Source organism: Notechis scutatus, chromosome 8, assembly GCF_049901735.1.
Source record: "Notechis scutatus isolate UNSWTSFEM ecotype Mainland chromosome 8, rNotScu1.2, whole genome shotgun sequence".
NCBI lineage: Eukaryota > Metazoa > Chordata > Lepidosauria > Squamata > Elapidae > Notechis > Notechis scutatus.
In genome coordinates, this window is record NC_142016.1 from 15,667,718 (window position 1) to 15,680,667 (window position 12,950).

General features: G+C 41.2%; 1 protein-coding gene across 29 annotated transcripts in view; it reads right to left on the bottom strand.

Annotated features, from left to right (window-relative positions):
* PUM1 (pumilio RNA binding family member 1) overlaps positions 1-12,950 on the bottom strand; it is a 52,857-nt gene that overhangs the window by 21,855 nt on the left and 18,052 nt on the right. For 14 of the 29 annotated variants that reach the window (XM_026679433.2, XM_026679434.2, XM_026679428.2 and 11 more), the window contains 4 exons: positions 3,358-3,466; positions 2,198-2,376; positions 1,749-1,915; positions 206-476 (listed from right to left, as the gene is read on the bottom strand). In XM_026679433.2, coding sequence (XP_026535218.2) covers positions 206-476; positions 1,749-1,915; positions 2,198-2,376; positions 3,358-3,466 — 726 coding nt within the window. The remainder of the gene's footprint in view (positions 1-205; positions 477-1,748; positions 1,916-2,197; positions 2,377-3,357; positions 3,467-12,950) is intronic. The other 15 variants (XM_087970809.1, XM_087970817.1, XM_087970814.1 and 12 more) reach the window with 3 other exon arrangements.

A 12,950-nucleotide genomic window follows, 5' to 3' on the forward strand; every position in this document is an offset into this window, starting at 1 on the left:
TCTTTATATCAGCAGCAGCAGACAGGCCTGAAATGCAGGTATCCAGAGTAGAAGAAAAGGGTTAGGGAAACCCAACTGTTTAATCCACATGGACATGAATACACAGAGCTATTTCCGCTAAATGGGGATGGCGTGTGACTGTGCAAATCCACTGAAGTCAGGTGGGGAGGCTGAAAAAGGCATCGATAAATGCAGTAGTGCCTACCTGTTGTTGCGAGTTGTAATCAAATAAGCCCACCGTTGCCGCAGCAGAATCCACAGGTACTTGGGTGCCAGAGTAATCAAACTGAAGTGGCTCCATGCCAACATGCTCCATGGGATCCAGAGGAACGCTCTGGGACTCCATGTTAGAGAAATCCTCCACAGGCTTGGCACCATTAGTACTAGCTAATTGGGCTAAGCTTTCTGATCCATTCTGGTTTGGCCCTAAAAGATCCACATCGTTGGCAGAGTTCTGGCAGTTTCCTGGTGTCCTGCTGAAAAAGAAAGGGGGAGAAGTGCTTTAGTTTGGTCCTACATATTTCCTATACACTTTGTTAGAGCTCCATAGGAACATGAATACTTAGGTGTTATAACACAGTCTCCTTAAGCTGTGTTATCCTCTGCAATGGCTTCTGGTCTTTCGTATTATAAACGTCTTTAACCCAGATGTGATACCATATTGGAATTCTCTCCCAGGACAATTTTATTAGTAACAATAAAACCTGAAAGCAACACAATAAGATCTTGCAAAATTGTCTTGCTCGATTAACAATCTGATGATGCAGCCTGCTGCTGTGTGATCTCCCAAGAGAACAAAGGAAAGAACAGCCTAAGAACCACAATTCCCAGGATTCTCAATCAACAATCCTAGCTTACAAGGGAAAAAAACCTACCTTCTACTATATACCAACGTTATAGTCCAATCCTGGTAATTTGGTTAAAGGTGAAGGCTTCCTGTGTCCACTTATTTCTGACTCTAGGGGGCGGTGCTCATTTCTGTTTCTTAGCCAAGGAAACCAGCATTGTTTTTATGTATGGTATTTCATGCTCATGTGGCCAGCATTGACTACATGCTGTGGCACACGGAACGCCATTACTTTCCCACCAAAGTGGTACCCATTTATCTACTCACATTTGCCTGCTTTCAAACTGCTGGTGGGTGGGAAATGGGCCAAGTAACGGGTGCTCACCTTTGTTGCACAGAGCTCGAGTCTCAAACCTGGTTCAGCATCTCTTACTGGTGAGCCATCATGCCCTCTAGTAGTTTTGTAATACATTGCAAACTTTCCTCAAACTGGACCTATTTGGCTATGTTTCTACGGGAACACTGAACTATGTGCATACGTACCCCTCTCCTTCTGGAAGAAGGAATTGGAGAAGCACTTCAATTTTTCTGGTTTGCTATTCGTCAATGAAAACCACTTTAAATTAGGATTTTTATTTATCAATCACATTTATATGGCTGTTCATCCCATATGAAGCAACTCTGGACAGTTATGTAAACCTAAATGTTCTGATCCAGCCAACCAAAAAGCCAGGCCTTGTATAACCACTTTGCTTAGCAACTGATTAGAATTCATTCTAACCCACCATTCCTTACGCGATAGGTAACCAGTCAAGAATCAAGCAAACTAGGCGAGAATATGTCTTGGCACAAGAGTACAGAAATTAAGAGGTTCCTTTCTCCTCAGAGAATATTCCCCGTGATTTGTCAGGATGCATTGCTGCCCTGCCCAGTGCACAACCACGTAGGGAAACTTACGTACCTGAAATCTTTTGTGTCAGCATCGATTCCATTTTGCACAGGCAAACCATTAGCCTTGTCCATTACATCTCCCTCTTCCTTCAAATCACCTAACTTATCGCCATCAAATGTACCCTTATTTTTCTTGTCTCCTTTGTCATTGTCATCATTCTCCGCATCCCTCGGCCCCTGGGCAAAGTAGAGGGTTGTTATATTCTGCATAAACCGTATCAAAAAATTCGATTATAACAATTTGGGGGAAAAACTCTACATCAATAATCTGCACAGCACTCCCAAGTTTAACCACTATTTTAATTCAGTTCTATTTAATTTTAACCTTATGTCAACATAATTTGGGGGGTATTAAGATGATGATCAATACAAAATTGTTCCAAATACGGTGACGCTACATCAGGGTATATGCCAAAGAGATCAGTGATTTAGAAATAGAAATGCCGTAGTGTTACTTACAAATCCTCCTTTTCTGAGACAGGAGTCCCCAGGGGATGAACTCAACACATATTCTACCATGCTAACGCCAAGCCCACCACTTTCCGATCGTGGAGACAGCACTGAATTAACTTCATTATTCACGTGAAAACCTTGACCAGGTCTTCTCTGAACCATGATTGGTTGGGAAACAGAATGATCTGCGACACAAATAACCACAATAGTCACAGGTTACAATTTCTCAAAAGGGAAATTTATTACCAGCAGAATATTTGGGGTCTGCAACGTTATGATTATTTCCCACTTTATTCTTCATGCCCTAATATCTACTCATTAATTTTTATCAATTCAACCATTTTTTTGTCTAAAAGTCACCAAGGATAATGTTCAATTGAAACTACCTACTAAAATGAAGCAGGAAACCTAAGGTCAGGAGACATTGTCCTACAGAGTAAAAAGTTAAGAGTAATACTAACATTCATCTATGACGAACATTCCACATCGTTTCATGTAAAATAATACAGGGAAGGATTTACTGTTCATGTAAAACAGAGACGGGAAGGAGCTAAATTTTTCCCTCTTGACAGAGTGTTCCATAGCCAGGTGCTGCTATCAACAGTATCCATCAACCTTGGCTCTTGAGGGCCTCTAGCATTGATGTTAAATGATCATCAGCCCCAAATAAAAGAACAGGCTGTTTCAGATATTCTAGTCATAAATTATTTAGGGCTTTCAGAGTCACAACCAGCACTCTGAATTGTGGCTGAAATAAACTGGAAGCAATATACTGTTCCAAGGTGGTGCAATGTAATTTCCGAAATGCATTCCAGATAAAAATACCACCCCGTGTACAAAGGCTTTTCATTCTGCCTTTAAGGAATTTTAGTCTTTTAACAGCGCAAAGAAATTAACTCCATCCTTCAATGGCCGCAGACCGCCCTGACTTTCTTTTCTACTTCCTTAAAAAGTGTACCCAAGATAATTCACTATCCTGTATTATTCCCTTAACCAATAAAATTATACTTACTTTTACACTAATTGGCTGTTATGGACAGTTTTAAATACTTTTAACTAAATGTTCTAAAGTAGTTTAAGGGAACAAGAGGAAGAGAAGACTAGTTTTAAAAGAGAAATAACACAGATTGTCCAGAATTATTTACAATCATGGTCATTCAAAATACCTGATGTCCCCCAAGCGCTGTCTCTCCACTGATCACCCAAAAATATTCCTTTTGGTCCATCTTTGCTTGAATCATCAGATTCCCAAAATTTTTTCCCTGGCAAAAGCTGCTGTAAAGGAAAAGCAGGAATACTGTTATGTAAAAAGGACATGGGACACTAGGACAAAGACAGAAGCTTTAGAATAATACCAAGTTCTCATCTCTCTTGTTGCTCTTCCTCATGTAGCTAACACATAAGGCAGATTTCCTAAGTATGTTAGGGCTGCAACTTCCTCCCAGAAAGGTGTGCTTGCCGGGACTTCTGAAGTTGCCCTTTCAACTCAACTGGAGGGTATTGGGGTCAGGTGTGCCTGCCATTCAGTATTTCAAAGCAAGGTAAGGGGGGAGGGGCTTGGAAGAGGAAGAGAAATTTTGGACAGAAAAAAAAATCATTACAGGTAGTCCTCAACTGACAAGGGTTCGCTTAGCAACCATTCAAAGATACGACAGCACTGGGGAAAAAAGCCACTTCTGACCATTTTTCGCATTTACAACCATTGCCGCATCCCCATGATCACGTGATCAAAATTGAGATGCTTGGCAGCTGGCTCATGTTGATGACAGTGGCAGTTTCCCAGGGTCACATGATCCCCTTTCGCGACCTTCTTCTGACAAGCAGGGTCAATGGGGAAGCCACATTCACTTAACCACCGTGGTACAAACTTAACAACTGCCAGGCTTCGCTTAACAACTGTGGAAGGCCGTAAAATGAACAAAACTCACTTAACAAATCTCTTAACCACACACATTTTGGGCTCAATTCCCTTCCTGCAAGGAAGGGGGCAGCAATACTCCCTTGGATTACAAAGAGAAGGCAGGCACTCTTGAGCAACATGTCCAATAAATCACCAAAATAATTCATTTTGTTGGGCAGGTCTAAGGCAGGCCTGGCAATATCTTTCGCTTCACCTTTTACAAAAGTTTCGATGACTGATAGGCTTTAATTGGGCAATAATAAAGTTAAGGCAGAGTTGGGTGGAACAAAGTTAAGTAGCAGGGGAGAGAGGTACAATTAGGAAACTCTTCAACAACTACAACAAAAACAGTTATGGCAGTTAGTGAGGAAATGCTTTCTAAAATGGAATGTATAAATAAGTGCACAAGAGCATACAACTAATTTAAGGCCAAAGAGTCATGTTTACATGCCAGTATTTACATATAGTAATGACATGATTATATAACGACATACTCATACTAGAATGAACAATTAAAAGGCCAAACACAGCCACGATGCAGGAAGTGGTAAAGTTTTAAGCAACATGGAATTTCTCAATATCTTGCCTGCCTGACAGCTGCCTTCTTTCTCTTACTCCCTGGACACGTTCAATTCTCTATAGGTTAAAATATAGTTTAGCAGCTTACAATAAACCAGGAAAGCTCTCACTCCTAGTAAATGACATGAAACTATAATATTTTATTTCAGACCTGTTGGCATATTAAATCAAGGTGGAAGAATGGAGTGAAGAGTGTAATGAACCTTACCTACTTAGGGTTACTGTGATGCATAAATCTGTGTTTCGTAGCAATGTAATATATCAACTTTGTTGTTAGGATTCATCCAAGGAAACGGGGCTAAAGCAAACTATGACTCAATGCACTTGCGAATCCAACAAATTTCTCATATTCTAGGAACCGAGAAACTAGGAGAGTATGGAAACCATTCCTGTCGCTTATTTGAAATTTTATAATTAATTAAACACAGTACATAATATTATACTATAATTAATTAAACATGGTACATAATATTATACTGTGGCGTCTTCCCATTCAGGAGTTTGGCCAACCAAGTGACATTTCATGATTAGCCAGTCTATTTATCCCATAAACCTTCCATATTTCCCCTCCCATTATTCAACATTATGGAGGTACAAGGCACAAGTCCACATGGCATGTCTTGTTTTTGCTTTGGTTTTCTTTCTTAAAAGTTTTTTGTATCTCTTTACATTTTGCAAAATCTGGGGCTTTGCCAAGTTTTTTGGCATCTTATTCTTGTTATTCAGGGTCCCTGTTATGGGTAAGTCTGCTTTAGAAGGGCAGCCCCAGCCCCAGCCCCCGCACACAGATAACAGCAGTCCGATCTAATGCTGGTCTTGTAAGCCTCCTAAGCAAGAGTAACCAGTATAGAATGTTTTCCAGTACGCTGGCTGGGGAATTCTGGGTGTTGAAGTCCACACACCTCTAAGCCACTGAGGTTAAGAAACATTGGTGTAAGAATTTTATGGTGCAGAGTGACGGATGGAATAGCATGTACAATGGTGATATTGAAAGTCAAGCATTTGGGGATTATGTAGCAATTCAGATGTATGAGCAGTGTCTTTTACTGAGTATCAGCATACATTATACATTTATGAAATGTAATGTATGTAATCAGTCAAAGTTTAAAACCTAAGCTGAAAACATTCTATTATACACATTCAGCAAGTTAATATTTTATTCTTCAATGAACGTAGGTGTATGGATTTTTTATTTTTTTTTAGATTTTCTAATCCTGTCTTTTTTATTTTTGTAAACGGGGGTAAAAAACCCCCCCCAAAAAAAAACCCCCCCCCCCCCCCCCCCCCCCCCCCCCCCCCCCCCCCCCCCCCCCCCCCCCCCCCCCCGCCCAACCAAAAGGCCCCCCCCCCCCCCCGCCCGCCCCCACCCGCGCGGCCCCCGGGCCCCACCCCCCCCACCCCCCCCCCCCCCCCCCCCCCCCCCCCCCCCCCCCCCCCCCCCCCCCCCCCCCCCCCCCCCCCTAACTCAAAGTGGCAAACCTACTTAATGCTCCTTCTTCCTCCTATTTTCCCCCAAACAACAACCTCATCAGGTGGGTTGGGCTGAGAGAGAGTGTGACTGGCCCAAAGTCACCCAACCGGCTTTCATGCCTAAGGCAGGACGAGAACGCAGTCTCCTGCTTTCTAGGCTGGTGCCTTAACCACTAGAGCAAATCTGGCTTAGGGATAAATCTACATGATTTATGAGAAATAGGACTTGTTACTACCAATCTCATGGTTTTCCCTGGTTGGTTAGTAGATTTCAATTGATGAGGTCACTTTTTCATTTTAAACTGTAGCTTTATTTCAAGCCACCATTCATACATATCTTTTTTCATAAACACCCTTTTAAAAATAAAACGTCACTCTCCTATTCCAAATTACCAATAGAAAAACCAGCAGCCCTGTGACAACTTCCCTTTTAGTCTCTAAGCAGGATCCCCAACCTTAGCCGCCCGCACACGGCGGGCGCGACCATCCAGGGCCCGTGAGCCACCGAAAAGCCCCGGCACTTTTACAAAAAGCGGCGCCAAGCAACGCGGTAGACTGGACCCCCGACGGCCCCGTTCTACAGAGAACCAAGTAGTTTCCCTTAGGTGCCTGGGTGCTTATTCTTGTACAAAGAAGGACCCTGGTCCCAAGAGTTTTACACTTTACCACTGCTATATTAATGTAAACTACAGTTAAAATATTTTACACAGACTTGCCAGAATATTTTGTAAATGAGCCTAGCTGGTGGTAAATCCCATTCTTATACTCTTTTGAGAGAGACAATCCGTTTGGCAAACAGAAAAAAAAAAAGCTTTGTCCTGTAATCCAGATAAAATGTCTATTCTTTTTGCCCTATTATGTTCTCAAATGCTCTCATTAAGTAAACTTGCTTTATTGTTATTATTCAGGATCTTACAAAGGTCAACATCAAAGCTTCATTTATACATCTGCATGTGAAACCAAGCTAGCCAATTAAAGCTCTATAATACAATCCTTCAGATTTTGGGGGGTTCTTGGTTTTAAATGAAGATATTGTTAGTATAGCCTTAAGATTTACTTGTATTTATATATTTGTATTTATAAATTAATAAATACTTGTATTTATTTTTGTATTTATTTGTGAAATATTCATATATTTCTGAAAAGAGCCAAGACCCTTGTTTTTCTTCTTTCTGTCATTAACTTATTTTTATAATGATTTATATATATAAGGAAGCTGAGTGTTTAACCTCACTTTCAGCCTAAGGAATAAAATTGGCAACTTTATTGATGAGGGCAACACCCCCGAAGCTCAGGATGCTTTTGGCTTAATTTTCAATATAGTTTGCATACTACTTCACACTGTCCCACCTACATTAAAAAAAGGTCCCAAACTACTGACAAAGGTAAGTGAAAATGAAGTTAACATTAATTAAGTGGACTAAGAGAGACAGAATCGTACAGCATAAAACAGCATTGGCACCTTTAAGATCCTCTCTAGAGAAAGGGCTTAGACTGTAGGTAGTCCTTGCTTATTAATAACAGTGATAGAGACTGGAAACTTCATCACAAACTGATGTGGTCATAAAGTGGGATAATTCCAGTGGCTACCACTAAGTGAATCCCACATGCTCATTATCACCTGATTGCTGTTTGCCAGCTTCTGCTGCCCTTCCTGGTTGATTTTGCTTGTTAGAAGCTGGCAGTGAAGGTTGAAAATGGCGATCACATGACCAAGGGGCCGTTTCAATTTCAAACTAGTTTGCCAAGTGCCCAAATCACAATCATGTGAATGAGAGGATGGTGCAACAGGGGACCAATTGTACAAGGACCAATTGTAAGTCTCCTCATTCAGTACTGTCACAACTTCAAATGGTTGCCCGCAGCCTGCAGAGCTGGCAGCAGAGTCGGACAGTGGGGAGGAACATGGGTCAGTCCAGGAGTCTGGGGAGAACTCGGACGAGGGTCCTGCATCTGATACAGAGATGGGGCCAGGGCAGCTGGGAGTTATGTGCTGACTTCAGATCCTCCAGAATCCGACATCAGTGAGGCAGAGGAACAAGGGGAGCCTGCTCCCAGTGTTCGCATGCACAGAGCTGCAGAAGGCAAGAACAGTTAAGGCAAAAGGGGCGACTGGGGAGTAAGGCTTGGAGGTGATTGGCCCTCCCATGAGACATAAAGGAGGAGCAAAGGGACAGGAACCTTTGCAGGAAGCAACTTTGTTCGGTCGGTTTGAAACCTGAAGCTTCCATGTTGAATTTGTGCTCTGTTTGGCCTTGTACAACTAATTGGCAATTGAGTTATTGGCAGCATTTCAAGGAAGATAAAGGTGCGTGCTTATCAGACTTATCCCAAAGGACTTTGGCAGAGTTCTGTGGGACTATTTACAAACTGTTTGAGACTCATTACAGGCTGTGAATGACGATAATTCACAGCCGTTGAAATAAAATAAGAGGTTTTTGAGACTAATGCGTGTTTGTTAATGTCTCAAGAAGCCTTAGTCAGAACAGAATTGTACAATTTTCTTTGTGTGGATAGCACCACGATTTACACTTACAGCAATCTCAGTTCTTTGAACACCAGCCATATGAAGCCAAAACAGCTCCAGCAATGTGAGGGAAATTAGCAGGCTCAGGTGAACAGATAAGAGATTTTTTTAAAAATGTAATAATGAAAACCCAAGGCTGATTAGGAAATGAAATTACCAGACGACTAAATAGAGAATGCTCTGTACTTCAACATTTTGTCATCTTTCTGCTTTCCAGTTAAAAAAACAACTTAACTCTCATAGGAGAATACACAATGTGGTTTTAGTGAACTTAGTGAAGACTTCTCCTTAAGACAATCTTTGCAAGAACAAAGTTACTAAGTTGCTAATAACTCAAGATTCTTGGCTTTCTATGTAAACAGATTTAATTAAGTTTAATTAATCCAAACTTCAAATACCGAAGATGAAATGGCCTGAAAAAAATAAACACCCTTGCAATGGCTATTATTTTCCTCTCTGTACTGGCAAAATGCCCAAACAAACCACAAATATGGTACCTTTTCATCACCATTTTTGTTTGTAGAATTTATGCTTGGAAAAATAAATATGGGTAGAATCTTCACAAATACTGCAAATGGTTAGGGCAGCCTCAGCACTAGATATGCTATCCATATAGCCCAGGTCACCAATCACCGACAACCTCTGTCTGATTGAAGTGTTTCAAAACCAAGAGCCATCTCAGGTAGGTTCCAAGGTTTAATTAAAATAAACTGCTACTGAAACTGTGGAAATTTGTGGTTTGCCATGAACAAACTGTACCATACTGCAGATAAATTAATCTGTACCTATCTTGGTCCATCTGACTCTTGTCACTGCCAAACCTATTAAAAATGAGCCAAAATCATGTGTGAGGAATCATGGCATTTCTGGAAACAAGCCATAAATCCCATTCGGTTGATATTTTACACTTTTCAACTTCCAGATGTGTAGGACTACCTCTCCCACTATCCTACTGAGCATTTAATTTTTGGTTTGCATGCAAAGAAAGAGCAAAATTGGAGATTTAAGATTAGGGCTATTTACAAAAATAAACTGTGTTCTCCAATATTCTGGTTGACTCTTGGCGCAAACCTCACTTCTGCTTTCATTCAGAACTTTCCCTGTTATCATTTTAGTCCACGCAAGCTAACATATTTTCCTTCGTAAGTTCACCAAGTAGCCCACGCAACAGCCACGTATTATTACAATAAATTCTGTGCTCATCATTTCCTGTATTGGAAAGATTTTCTTTTGAGATCCACATGACCAGATTTTAAGGTGGAGTGAGTAGAAATATTTGGGAGGGGGAAAAGTAATAAGGGCTCCTGTGATAAGGAATTTCTTCAGTAATTGGTAACTTGACAACTCTGGAACACATTCTTTCATAAGAGAAAGATAACTGCCTCCCCCCCCCCCCAAAGCCCTTTTCTTCTACCATGTCTTGAGGAACAGTTCATCATGCAGCCATAAACTACAGAAACTGACTGAAGGTCAGACCTGCTAGTGCTAGGCATAGCTGTTTCTTATCAGCATTTAACTTTGTTTTTACAGGGCAAGGCGCATAAAAAAAAGGCTGGGTGGAGATGCCTCAAAGGAAAGCCAATCCTTTATCTGTTAGTTGGGATAAGGAAACCTCTCCCTAATTCAGTCTCCCTTATGGCCCAGACTGCTTTACAAAACAAATAAGGAATTTTAAAAACAGTCTGCAGAGAAGCAGATTGAACCCACCTCCATTTCTTAATACTGTATTGATCAAAAGTCTATCTTATCCTCTTGAATCCAAGAGCAAATAACATAATTTATTGGCCAACTTTCTACTTAGTTTTACAGCAGCTGTCTTTGGATTTCATGTAGCTAAGGCGTATGGCAATTTGGTGCTTTTGGCAATCTGCTTGCAGGCAAAATTCAAAAATGGTTTTAAAAGTTTCAATAGCATAATACAAAGAGCTTCAAGTAGCCTACTTCTCTTCTTTTATTTTTATTTCATTATTTAGTAAATTTATATACTGCCCATCTGTTGTGGTTAGCCAGCAGCAGGTGTGGACGGCTGAGGAGAGCAAGGATTCAGATGAGGGGCCAGGACCATTGGGGAGTGGACTGCTGCCTTCAGAGATTGTAGGGGCTGGCAGCAGCGATGAGGAGGTTCCCGAGGAGCCTGTGCCAAGTGCGTGTGCGTGCAGGGTTGCTCGTAGGAAAGAGCAGCTGCAACAGCACAGGCGACTCGGGAGTAAGGCTGCAAGGTAATGGCCCCTCCTTCAAGAAGATAAAAGCCAGCTGTGAAACTAACTTTCTTTGCAGAAGGCAAAGACATTTTGAAACTCCAGCCTCGTGGACATTCCAGTATCCTGAGTTTGTATTTGAAGATTCTTATTTTGCAAATTATTTCTTGTCTGTTATCTTTTGGCAAGTCTTGCATAGTTTGGCAAGGCTTGTGCTTATCACAGCTAATTATTTTGTAAAAGCATTACAAGGATTCTGTTCTTTTTGGATTATGTTTGATTTGTCAGAAAAGAGCGTGGGTCAGAACACCATCTCACTATCCAAAGCAATGCTGGACGGAAGATTTTAGAACCTTCAAAGGCCATGTTACTTGTGCTTTCTACTCTATGTGGAAGGTATACATGGGAACATGACTCCAGCCATTTCTACATGGGCCTATGGAGAAACACTCTAAGGCAGGAACCCCCAATCTCCGGGCTGCAGACCAGCACCAGGCCACGGCTCATGGCCCACTAGTAACCAGGCTGCGCAAGCGGTTGAAGCCCCATCCACGCACACGCAGGATCCAGGCAGGACACAAAACTACGTTCTCCAGCCTGTGGATTATAGTGTTAATTATAGCGGCAAACAAACTTCAATGATAAGTCAATATTTAGTTACTTAAACAGCTCACAGGTGGGCAAAAAAACCAGTGGAAGCAGGAGCAGCTTCTGACTTCCTGCCAGCTCCACTATTGACTTTGCTTGTGGGAAGCTGGCAGGGAACACTGGAAACCACCATCATGGGACTGCAGAGATGCTGCAACACCACAACTTTGGCCATAAAACTGGTCTGAGCATCGTGGAAATTTCAAGTACTGTAATACTGACAAGTCTCTGTGGAAATCATGAGGAGAGTGCACTCAAAACTGATTTAGCTGGACTTTGGCTGGTTTCCCTTGAGAGGTTGCTATAAGAGAGACTGTTCACTTCTATAATAAGTCCAATGAACATGTTCTATTCCATATAATAAAATTAAATGACACTTCAGTTTATTTATTTGTATCCCTCCTTTATTATTATTTGGACACCAGATCAAACTACAGCCATTACTAAATGATAAAGCACCTCTTTCCCCACTGCCTTGATTCTCTTTTCCAAGGATTTACGCCCGCTGAATTTTTCACACAGCAAAACAATGAGATTTAGGACTCAAAGGAAAGCTTTAAAGTCTTTTCCCCCCAAAACCACTCCTCTAGAAAGGAATAGCTACCCAGTAATATATATTTCAGGAATCTATATGTCCAGGTTCAATTTCTTACTTTTTCATTTCACACATGGACAAACCAGTAGATAATAAAGGGAAAGGTGGAGGCTTTTCTCTTTTCTATTCCCTTAATATGTGAAAAAGCCACTACTAGTTCAAGTACATAATATTGAACTCATATGAGGTTTGATACGATAAAAAGCACATTTTTAAAGCCAATACTCATACATGGAGTGAAGAATATATACATGAACATGGCTAGTCCTATGCAATCTGGCTACTTCCAAATGTTTTGGACTAAAACTCCAATAAGCTCCTCAAAGAAGGACCAACAGTCGGAGATGGCAGAGGCTACAGTCTAAAACAGCAATCTTCAATCTTTCTGGCTCCATGGACTGGCAGTTGCAGTGATGGCAGAGGGAATTACGCACAAACTAGTTCCCATACCTGCGCAAATGAAATTTCACACATGCACCCACCACTTGCGCAGCCCGGTTCCCAACGGACGGTGGATTGGTACCACTTCATAACCCAGGGTTTTGGGGATCCCTAGTCTGAAAGATTTGTTCACACACACGTACAATTTGCTTAACCATAGTTTACTGAATGAACCACAATTTGCTAAGTTCATACACAACAGGTTATGTGATAAATTTGGGTTGACTAATGCTTCTGTCTTCAGAACTAAACAACAAAGAATATCATTTAGTTTTACAGCCAACAGTATCTTCACAGCATCACACAACCTACTATGAGGAATTAAAAATAAATAGGAAACCTATTCTATAAGGTCATAAATGTAGGTTTGTAAAATATGCAGTCCTTTTACAGAAAGGGGA